This window comes from Salarias fasciatus, chromosome 13 (genome assembly GCF_902148845.1).
Source record: "Salarias fasciatus chromosome 13, fSalaFa1.1, whole genome shotgun sequence".
NCBI lineage: Eukaryota > Metazoa > Chordata > Actinopteri > Blenniiformes > Blenniidae > Salarias > Salarias fasciatus.
In genome coordinates, this window is record NC_043757.1 from 11037108 (window position 1) to 11049336 (window position 12229).

Sequence of the window (12229 nt, forward strand, 5' to 3'; positions counted from 1 at the left end):
GTCTTTTCCTTAATATCCCCCTCATAAACTAATCTAAAATCTGGCCTGGCCTGAGCATTTTGTTTGTGTACGTAATAAAAAAAAACCAGTGCTGGAAAACCCATGTTTGACACCTTGGCAGGACAGCGCCTGTGAACGTCAGGGTTTATGGCTTTTGATGTCACCGCTGACATCATCACTGCGAGACAAGACCCGGGGGAATATGTCTGACCGGTGGGGTGAGTGTTGTGATTGGCATCACTGGGCAGGGAACATTATGACTAAGCTCCTTTACAGCACACACCCAGGGCTGTAAATCACACCACGTTCGCCCGGTGTAACACACTTCCCTGCTTTGGAAGCCAACTCTGTTTTGCAATGATTTTTTTTCTTTGTTTGGATAGTTTCCTTACTCTTTTTGTCTGACCAAACCATGAGAAACGGGATACTTTTTTCTTCTAGCTTCTTGGTCATCGAACAAAAGCACTTTAAACTCTTGCTTGTTTTCCAGTTCTGGCAACTCCTCAACCTTATCCTCCAAACAGTTTACTTTGTGCTCTTCTTTTTTTTTTTTCCACCAAGTGCCGTTACCGCTGAGCTTCAGACATAGCAGAGTCAGCATATAAACTCACTGGAAGTGGAATCTGTGAATTACGAATGTTCAGACTCAATTGTGCCATTAGCAAATGTTTAGACAATCCCACGAGGCAGCTAACTACACACATCCGACATCCACACAAACACGCTGGGGAACTTGTTTATCCTTCCATGCAGAACTAGACACGGTGCTTTGCAAGCCCTTAATCAAACACAAGTAGACCCCTCCCTCTCCTGAGCGCTGACCTGGCGATGAACCATTCATTATCTGCTACTCAGTGCAAATTGCAGGTTGGGGAGCAAAGCCTTGACCGATACACGCTGGTCTGACCACAGTGGTCAATGAGAAAGCGTTTAGTGGAATAGCTGCTTCAGATACAAGAAATCAAATAATAAGATTATGTTGGCAGTGAAGCAAAAAAGCCTTCTGCATGAGATCAATGAGATTTTAGTTCCTTTTAATAGCCTCTCTTTATGAAACCAGGAGAGATTCTTGTTGGGAATGATTAAGCCGTCGGTGTAGCGGTCACACGGCAGCTCTGTTAAACTTTAGGTCACCCTTTAACTTTGCCTGCAGTCTCCAGCCCCTCCTCCTCCTCCTCCTCCTCCTCCTCCTCCTCCTCCTCCTCCTCCTCTCTGGGCTGGTGGGGTGTTATCTCTTGTGGATGTGGGCTCCTCTGGCTTCGCACAAAACCGCGTGTTGACATTCCAGAGGACCGAGCCTTGTGCAAACACACCAGACCCCACCAGATGGCAAGGCGCGGGAGAACAGGGCTGCGATGAAGAACTCAGAGGAAGACGAGGAAGTACAGGAGGAAAAGCTGTCATGCTGCCAGATGACCTCGATCTCTACCCGATGCCTAGTGACCTGTGAACATTTTATGTGAAGAAATGTGACGTTTCTCTGTCAAATCAATACTGTGAGCAGTCCCCTTGTGTCCTCCGGCAATTGTTTTTTTTTTTTTTTTCTTTAGTCATTCAAAGCTAATATTTGAGGGTCACTGGGTTAATCTTCAGGGCATTAGGCAGCAAAAGCCTTCCAAATGAAAAACTCATTTAGGGCTTTGACTGAGTGTGGTGGGTCGTGTTTATTGGCGGAGGGCAAGAAACTATCCCTGAGTCCTTGGGGCACTTTTACTACATGGCGAAAAAACACTGGGGCGTATAAAGCAAATTAAATAATGGAGAAGACAAACACAATATACCGCTTTGCTTCTGCATTATCTCTTTTATTGGTGTCTTTAAATGTTTAAGATCTAAATTAGAGCTATAAATCACATTTGCAGAGGCTTTGCAGAGTGTTTTCTGATCATAACTTGTTAGATGTCGTCACAGTCAGTGTGTCATCCACCAACACGTTGCTTCAGCAGCTTGGGCTGTGTATTCCCTGATGGGATATGCTTCATAAATAGTCAAAAAAAGATATATTTGCTTCATGTAAATGCAGGGATATCTCAGTGGGCATTTTGTTGAGAAGAAACAATCTAATGCTGTGTTTGGTGTCCATGGAGCTCACCCCTCCCCGCCCTCGGTCTGCCTGTGTGTGTGTGTGTGTGTGTGTGTGTGTGCCATCAGACGACACAGCACAATAGACAGTCATTCTGATAAAAGTCTGCAAAAGCCGGTGTGGATATCCGGCTGCCTTTCTCTCCTCTCTGCCCCTTTTAATGAGGGTGTATATTGCTGTGGTTTATCCTGCCACTCTCTCTGTCCTATCCCCCCTCCAGCCCTCTGAAGCTGCTTTCTTCCCACTTATTCTATGGAAAAAGAGGAATGTTTTCTCACTGACTTTTCCCTCCAAGCCCTTTTCCAGGATCCGGAGACGTGAGGGGACACGTCTGCTGGGGGAGGACTTGAACCTGTGTGTGTATGTTTATTCAGAACAAGTTAGAACTTGATAAAAGATGAGGTTATCCTAAAGAAAACCTCTTTGCTTAGATTATTATTTGTAAGAGTTCATTTGGTGTTTCAATTATATTTGACAAAATTAACTCTTGTCAGTTCTGCTTTTAGCAACACTGTCTATTCCTGATTCCACCGATATAATTTACACTAAGTTTCTCACTTTTCCTCAAAGTTTTGTGGTTTGCTTACCGACAGATCAGCTTTGAATAACTTACTGAATCAATCGCTCTGTTCAATTACATTCATTCTGATAAGAATTCACAGGAAATCAATCAGCTAATTAGAGCCATTAGAAGACGGACACAGACTGGCTTATCAAACCCAGACAGATTGCGATACGGAGACACACTACCATGACACTGATGAAATCCCTGCTCTTTATCACAATTGCTTTCAAATTGCGAAACATTCAGAATTTCACTCAATCCTGAGGCGAGGCCGAGTTTACATCTGGACATCTACAACTAAACTTTTATATAAAACTCATCAACTTTAGTCAGAAACTGAAGTTAAACATGAAAGCAAACAGCAACTTTCAGCACGCTTTGTCCACTTTCTCTAAATTAATTGCAAACATGGTGGAAAATCCCTTTTCTTGCGCAATAAGCAAAGAATCGCACCACAGAAGTGACAGCTGAATCGTTTCAACCCACATCGGATACAAAGCAGAAGAAATCTAGCTCTGAGAAATGTGCAGTTTAATGATTACACACTGCTCTTTGAAAGAAATCAAACAGAATGTGCTAGTTACTCTGCTAATATGAAAAAAAAAAAACCCTCGGAATTAAAGCAATATGAACATCCAGCAAAAACATCAATCAGGACAGAGGTTCATTGTTCCATCATTTATTTCGCAAATGTAGCATGAACACCTGCAAAACATCATCTTAAAGTTGGTCCAGTAGAAAAAAAAAACACTTGAATGATTTAATACTTTGTCTTTCAGCTTTTAAATTCTGTCAAGTAAATTTGGAGTCTCTATTTAGTCTAAAAGAGGGAGTGGATAGCTAGTCGGCATCTCAAAATTCTTATTTCTTTCAATCTTATATAAATATCCAGAAATCAATCTCATTTCCTAAGCAAAGCTAAGAAAGACTGGATAGAAATGGCATCAACATCTACATACGAAAGGGATTAGCTGGCTATAAAATGTACAGTTTTTTTTTAAATTTAACTTAATATTCACATTCATATATAAAACTTACAAAACCTCGATCTTTCAACTCACTAAAAACATTTTTTCTGTTACTGTTGAAAGATCATTTTAAATTACCATACATTTAATGGATTATTCATGTATTATCAGCATCATTAATGTCATCATTTCTGCCATATTTTTGTTTTTTTATTCTTGAGTCATTAAAAAAGTAAGTCAATAAATTAACATGCTACCTCAGTCCCTGAAAGCCAATACTCAAATGTGTTACTGAATGAGCATAAGACAGGCGTGTGTGTGTTCGTGTGTGTGTGTGCATGTGTGTGAGAGTTTGGGAAAGAAATATAGGACACATAACCTGTTAACGTACCTGCTTCAAACTCAAAAATAAAAAGGTGTTGGGAGGGTCAAGGCTATTTCTGAATCCATACAAAAAATAATTCATTGTAAATATATAATATATTTTTATACATATTTGAATATATTTACAAATATAACCAGCACTATACATTATACTGTGTATTTTTTTTTCTCCAGAATAATTGGGAAAGTTTATCAAGAGAACTGAAAAAGAAATGCATCAATATTAAAAAATAAACAGGAGAGACTTTTTAATATTTGTTCCCCTCCTGCTTTGTTAGTTGGAGCTCTGTCTCTCAGTCTATTTCCTATTCATCATCCTCTTCTCGTCCCTTGTTTTCAGAGTTCACATCAGTCCATACATTCCTCCAGGAGCGAATAACAGTCTTGGAATGCCAGCCACTGGAATCAGATCGCCAAACAAGTAACGTCGATTGCAAACAAAAAAGAACCTTTGGGTACAAACATGAGAACCAAGATGTGTTTATATGAGGGGGGAGGAGGAGGAGGAGGAGGAGGAGGGTCCCGGGAGAACATCAGTTCATTCAGTCAGTACAAAACAGCCTCCGCGGGGCTCGCTCTCTTAAGACCTCTCGTGAGTGCACGGCAGTATGAAAGTGTGAAAGCAGCGCTGCCGCCGTCCCAGTCCCGTCTGGGTCCGTCAGTCCTCCGGGAGCCGGAGAGGGCGATGGAGGGGGGGAGGCGGGAGGTCTGGGAGGATTACGTCCAAGGTGTCTGTGCTTTGCGAGTTTGGGAGGACACGGAGGGGGGGGTACGTGTGAGGAGGTGGGGGGCGGGTCAAGTCGGGGCTGCCGACGGCTCATGTTTTGACGTTCCCGTTGATGTGCTGGTACTTGGGGAGGCACGGCTCGTCTGGTAGGGGGTCGTGGGAAAACACGGAGTCGTCGCCGGAGGAGCAGGAGCTACGAGTGTCCGGGAAGCTGGGGGAATACTGCTCTGCAGGGGCGCACAAGTCCAGATACTCCTGCGGAGACAGGCAGAGGAATGGGAGAGGTAGGGGTGAGATAGTTTACAGTCAGACAAAGGAAAAGAATGCTTCGAAGAACTGAGCGACCAACATAAATTTAGCAGTGAAACCCAGTCAACAAGCCAGGGGACTTTCCAGAGGAGGGTGAGAGACGTGGAGAAGAGTATCACCTTCATGATGATATTTTTCTAAACCATACCAAATCACCCTAGGAGGATTTATGAGATGGAACAGAGAAAATAATCTTAAACTGGATACTGTATGATAATATTTACAGGAATAATAGGTCATAAAATGAATGTTGGACTGCTGGCTGGAAGACAGAACAATCTGCTTTTGGATTTGCTGCAAGATGGCTGCGAAATACCATTTTGATGAAAAGAAGACATTAAATCAAGACAGGAGACCTGGGTAAAAATGTGGTTTCCTGGTCTGAAAAGCATGCTTCCACATTTGTCCAAACAGATCTGGTGTCTGACAGTGAGGCGCCTCGCATAAACATTGCAAGATTATTGGAAAAACCCAAAAAGCTGGTAGATGATGGCTAAACCCCCCCCCCAAAAAAAAAAAAAAATGAGGCTGACAGAAGATGAAAACCTCATCCTGCTTATTCCTGTTATTCATTTTTCAGTCGGTCCAGCATTGCGAAGCTGTCCTGACTTTTTCATGTTGGCCGTGTTGCTCTTTTTTCCCCTTTCTGCCTGTCTTTCATGGATGTTATTGGGGCTAGTTGTGAGCAGGAAGAGTTCTTGGGGTTTTGTAGAAAATGAGCACTGGCTTCCATTTTCCCAGCTCAACACGAAAAGGCTCATATTACTAAAGATCTCCACATCTGCCAGCGGTTTGGGGTAAGAGTGAAAGGAGGGGGAACAAAAAAGGGGGAGAAAAAGGCAAGAAAAGGCGCTTTATTACATTTCAAAAGTTCAAGCTCAAAAGTTGAGCTTTTCTGGCATAAATTCATGAAGTTCCAGCTCCAGAGTCCACGAGTCTTGACAGCTTTCCATCGACGGCCTCTTTTCAGGTCGGCACACGGATATCACTCAAGACAGAAAGGGGAATGGAAAAAAACCCCGGCCATTTAGGGGGAGCGAGGCATGGATGTGATGATTGGGCAACTTCGCTAGGCGACTTGGTTGGGTCTGGATCAAATCATCCAGCCATTTCTGTGTTTTTTTTTTTTTTTTTGGTCACCGTTTAGGCCTTGTGTCAGCAACGTGGCTGCTAATGCTCCAAAAGCTTTTAGCAGAATTCTACTGAACCCTGCATGCACTGGCAAAAGTAGAATTTAGTTTGGCTTGAGAAACATGTACGTATCACATTATTTGGTTTAACTGTTATACACTGCTAGGCTTTTTTTTCCGCCAGGAAGAGTTTGTGTAGCATGAATTCTGACCACCCTGTCTCCTGAAACGTTCAGGAGCAAGAATCCGAGAGAACAGAGGCGAAGCAGAGTCACGGAGCCGCGCTCACCTCATTGGTGCTCAGGGTGAGGATCCGATCCAGATCTTCTACTAGCTGCTTGAATGTGGGTCTCTGGGATGAGATGGCATGCCAGCAGTCTTTCATCATCATGTACCTGGGAAACAGAGATTTACCGTCAGCTTACTCAAATACAGGACGGGATGAAAAATGGATGGTGGAGTAATTTGGAGAAGTGTTGCAGGCTGCATGTCCAAGATCAATCTGCCAGGTTTTAAAATTCACCAGCTGAGGTAATTTATGCTGCTGGACACAGGTGTCTTCATATCAAAAGAATAAAAACAGCACTGGCTTCACTTTATTTTCTTTCATTTTGATGACCCGTTGCGGCTCACAAGCGTACCTTCAATGATTTGGATCTTTAAAATACAATGATAGGGGTAGGCAATGCACCACTTTTGAGTCTAAATCTACTTGTTTCCTTTCAGCCAGCTCAATGCAGCGCTACAGAAGAGATGTGCTATTGTTCGCTGGCTGCAGAGGTCTTATTGTGAACAAGGGCACCGACAGCTGACAGTCACAGACAGGGTGGACTCTGAGCAGCCATGGATCTGATGAAGACCCGCCCGGCACCGAGCCCACTGTGAACACTGATGTAGATTCAAGGTGGTGGTTTGATTTTGGGAGAAAAGGAGCAGCACTTACAACTCATTGGTGCAGTTTCCCGGCTTGTCCATGCGATGACCCTCTTTGAGCAGCTTGAAGAGCTCTTCAACAGGAATGCCAGGGTAGGGTGAGCCCCCGAGGGTAAAGATCTCCCACATCAGTACCCCGAATGACCAGCTGGTGCGAGAAAAACAGAAATACATGAAGTCAGTTTTGATAAAAACAGAAAAACTGTATCTATATAAGCTAAGCCAAAGACAAACAACATCCGCTCTAATGCTTTGTAGAACAGATCATTTACACAGAGTCACTTGGGTTCAAGTTAGAAAACATGACCACAGTGTGACTGCAGTGGTGTCAATGCCTTCTTTCTGCTGTCCAGTGACTTGCGGTGCGAACCCGCTGCCAGTGCTACTCTGGTCTTGATTTCAATGATGGCTTTTGTGCCCGACTGGCCCATCACACAGAGTGGCATTGTCTGGTCACACCACACCAAAACAAACAGTGGACCACTCACAGCAGACAAAAGAGAAAGCAGAGAAGTCCACAAAACGGCAAGCGATTAAATATTAACCACTTCCTCATCGCAGCGGTTGGCAAATATCAACAAATCCACTCTGCTAATTTCATCATCCTGCTACGAGTGTTTATTTGTGACTCACATGAATCATTGAGTCAGCGACGGCATGCCCGATTCATGTGCACACAGAGAGTGTGCTATAACATGTACACGTATTTCCAAACATACTGTATACATTCAGGGTCAAACACGGGATGACCTTATTGGTCCGGCCAAGCAAGTGTGCACAGACCACCAGGTCGAGCATTTATCAGTTTTTTTCCTATCTGTTCACACAACCATCCAGCCAGGTTTGTTCCCTCCACTATCACTGCCTTGTATCTTCACACTTGTTGACACACTCATCCCTCCTCTCTGTGTCACTCTTTGGAAACACCTCTTAACACTTGTCAACCTGTCGGGCCGCCCAAGTTCGTGTCCACCTGCAACCAGCCGTGACAGAACAAATAAACACACACACACACACACACACACACACACACACACACACACACACACACACACACACACACACACACACACACACACACACACACACACACACACACACACACACACACACACACACACACACACACACACACACACACACACACACACACACACACACACACACACACACACACACACACACACACACACACACACACGCGTGCTCATGGTCACCTGACCTGGAATTCCACCTTACTACAGAAGTTGTGTCAAGTCCAGCCCACTCAGATTCAGGAACTGTATTTAACCCATTAAGAACCAGAAGATCAAATTCTCAGTTTTCCCTTCAGATCCTGATGTCAGTGTTTTAAAGATTTATGCATTGTGAGCTGTAACATACATGTGGTGGGTTAAAGCCAAGACACGTTGGCACATGCTCTAAAGAGAGAACCGCACTTATATTGGAGGATACATTCCATTGTGTGGGCCTTTGTACTTTATGAATTAAAGAAACCAATCAGTAAATGCCTGTATGAGCAAGGATCACACACTGCGGCCATTCATATCTCATTACATTCATACCTCATGCAGTTAGGCTGTGCAGCGTGTTGGTGAAATTTATGATGATTGACTGAAAGCAGCATGAATATAAATGTCAGAAAACCAGTCAATACACTTACATAAATCAGTGAGTAAATATGAAGATTAAAGCTCTCTAGGATGAGAGCGAGCGCTCAGCCAGGCTCTCATGGTCTACCTCTCTCTTCCTCTCTCTCCCTCTCCCTTTACTTGTACCTACAGCAACAGAGCTGAGTCCCCTGAGCCCATTTGTCAAAACAGCAACGGTCGACTTTCATTGGAATTCATGTATTCATTTAATCTGATGTCATGTATGGATCGCCTGTGCTGGGGGAGATATTTGAGCAGGGGCCCCACCCCGCCTCCAGCTCTACCTCCTCTCCCTTCAGTGCCTTCATATGCTATGTGAAAATGCCAATTACTAAAAGTGAGTGATGAATCGTAATTAGCGGTGAGCTGATAGAGAGTACTACAGCAGCCACTTCATGCCTCCACCCCTCCACCCCCACCCCCCCACCCCCCTGCACTATTGATTAATGCTTTGCCGTGAGACACGAAGGACATCATGCGTACATGCACACTCTTTTCAAACAACTCCACAGAGGCATGAACAGAAAAGATATCTTCTAACCAAATCTTTTCCTGGGTGAGCGCTACGTTCCCCCTTGCTACCAGTGCATAACTCAAACACACACGCAGACACACAAACAAAACCCCCGTCTCCCCGGGGTCAGCATGCGAGGCATTTATCTAATTGCCACATACACTTTCTGCCGCCAGTGTCTGGAGCAGAAACTTCAAACAACGCTGTCAGAACACATGAGGCTCAAGCACCAAAAGCAGAGGGACGCGCTCCCTTTGTTCTGTTTTTAGAATGAGTACTCTTGATCTTAAAAAGAGAGACAGAGACGGGTCAGCAATCCACATACCAGATGAACGAAAATAAGAACGCTGGGTGGAAGGCGGTGGGAAGAGGTGGGAGTGGGGGTGGGGGTGGGTGGGTTATTTTGATCATGGACTGGCTCCAAAATGATGAGCCTCATGTTCAAAGTGCTACTGAATGAGGAGAGGTAGGATGAGGCCTGCACCGACCATCACGGCATTCAGAATTGTGTGGAGGCCCACAAATGAAGAGTGTTTGGCGGGGGGGGGGGGCTTCCGAGCAAGGCAGGAGGAGCAAGGGGGTGAACCGGAGGAGGGAGGGGGCCGTGAGGAGGTGCTGGTGGGCTCCATGCTCCTTCCAGGCCCTTTGAAGCCAGTCAGATTAGTAACACAGCATTGGCTCCAAGTCTAGCGTGAAATCCTCACTTTTGCCACAAACTGGCCAGCACTGGCCCCAAATAGCCAGTCATACACCAGCTAACACTCACCAAGACCGGACCACATGAACTGCGCCCACCCCCTGCTCCTACGCTTCGGAAAAACAAGTGTTTGAATGTGGCTGCAGGCTATGAGGAACAGCAGCAAGAACCCTGTAGTACTCTTAACAAGGGGATAGTTTAAAAATAATGCATGCATAAACAAGACTTGAAACTTTCGGGAGCTGAGACAGCTAACTTTTACAGGGAGAAACCTCTTCTCTTCTCTTATTTTTCAAAGTTTCAAGTGTTTCATGATCATCATGGTTTCAGCAGTCTGGACTGCAGGCAGGTTTAGTTTAGCACCCAGTCTGAATATAATGGATCCACACTGTTGTGGTGATTGAACAATACAGTTTGGCATTTTGTTGATCCTTCTTGAAAAGGTTGTGGTTAATCAGTAGTTCACAATCCTTTGTTTTTTTTTCCCCATGGAGTTTGTTAGATTCCCTCCAAAAAAAAGAGAAGGTTGCTGATGCCCTCCTCCATCTCTAATTTACCAAAACATTACACTGAAACCAGTGCTGGAAGACACACCCACTCCGATAAACATTCAAAAGCAGGAAACTTCAGATGAAAGTGTGGGCAGATTCCACCGTCCATGTGGAAATATATTTTCACAACTTCAGAACAGGCGAAGCCTCAGGCCTCCCATGGCCTCTGCTGCAGCGAGAAGAGGGTCCCTGAACAAAGTTTGGGAACCGCAGGTATAGATGGCGGCTTATGTTGCTATGTAATGAATAAGAATTTATTTGCATTAATGATGCTTTTAAAGTAGTGCAATGCACCTATGCTATTAGTGTGAGAGATGTTGATGTAAGCCAGTTGATCCATGCAGCTGAATTAATCAATAAAAAGGACATTTTCCTACTTCACCTTGACTCATTCAGCATGAGCTCAAGACCACACGGAGAATTTCTCCAAAGTGAATCTTTAACATTTTGCAGATGATGAGATGCAAGTCCTTGGTAATGTTACTCCTCATTACACTTCAAGTAGTGTCCCAACTTTTCTGGAGAAAGGTGTGTGCAAGGTTTTGGCTGTGAGGGTCAGTAACACATAATGAACTTACACATCACTCTGGTGCGTGTAGACCCGGTCAAACAGCGCCTCAGGAGCCATCCATTTTACCGGGAGACGACCCTGCAGACAAGACGAGAACGAGGTGAGAGGTCAAAGGAAAATCCCAACACAAAATCCCTGAACCGTTCCATTTTTGGCTTCATCAGCAGGTTTGGAATCAGTCACTGCTGGGAGATCTCATTACTCCTGAATAAAGGCTGATACGGGAAAGTAGCCTGGGGAATGAAACGCTGAAGGAACGACTGTCTGGGAGGAGGATTTCCCAGAGGAACATTTACATTGTTAAGGCAATACAGGAGATAAACAGGGTCACCGATAAAGGAGAGAGTTTATCTCTGTGTACCATTAAAACACCGGCTGGGAAGCTAAGCAGAGCTGACAAGATGACCTTGGTCCAGACTTGTGTTGTGGCTTGTGTAAAAAAAAAAAAAAAAAAAAAAAAATCCTTTAGACACTGAATTACTAAATGGAAAAATCCAACAAAAAAAAAGATAAAATAGACACTTCAGCACAAAGCTAATTGTTTGATAGGAAAAGACATTGTTCTCTAAACCTGCTGGTTATGAAAACACTGTTATCACTCACACTGTATATTTATTGTCATATGCAATTGAAAAGTTTTATCAGATAGAGGAAAAACAAACAGCAGTTAATAATGTGCTTGCACTGCTTTACTGTGAGTGATCACTGCAGTCACGGCTGTCATTGTCCTCATCACGACTATAATCAGCATCATCCAATACTGTTGTAGTTGTCAGTTCGTTCTCAGCGTGGTTGTGCATGCGATGAAAAGGCAATCATGCATATTAAATGAGGATGTGCAGGAAAATGCTGCTCTGCGGTGGGAAAGAAAGACACCACTGGGCCACTGTGGAGATGTCAATTATGTCTAAGCTGCTCCCCTCGCTCTCACTCTGCTTCCCTCTCTGCTGTCTCTCTTTTGGGTCGATTGTGCGAGTGTTGATGAAACGAAAAGAACAAGAGACTGAGGGGGTAAACAAGGCAGAGCCTCCAGAAGAACTACATTCACAGGCTGCCTGGGAACCTGCGGCTTCTGCCAAGGCACCAGCACACATCCAGAAAGATGAGGGTATGGAGAGAATTTGAGAAAAGAAAAAAAAAAAAAG

The 12229-nt window shown here is 44.2% G+C and overlaps 1 protein-coding gene across 5 annotated transcripts in view; it reads right to left on the minus strand.

Moving 5' to 3' along the window:
* Window positions 1–3311: 3311 nt before the first annotated feature.
* fgfr2 (fibroblast growth factor receptor 2) overlaps window positions 3312–12229 on the minus strand; it is a 38728-nt gene continuing 29810 nt past the window's right edge. For all 5 annotated transcript variants that reach the window (XM_030107543.1, XM_030107544.1, XM_030107547.1 and 2 more), the window contains 4 exons: window positions 11092–11162; window positions 7110–7247; window positions 6456–6561; window positions 3312–4982 (listed from right to left, as the gene is read on the minus strand). In XM_030107543.1, coding sequence (XP_029963403.1) covers window positions 4818–4982; window positions 6456–6561; window positions 7110–7247; window positions 11092–11162 — 480 coding nt within the window. In that variant the 3' untranslated portion in view covers window positions 3312–4817. The remainder of the gene's footprint in view (window positions 4983–6455; window positions 6562–7109; window positions 7248–11091; window positions 11163–12229) is intronic.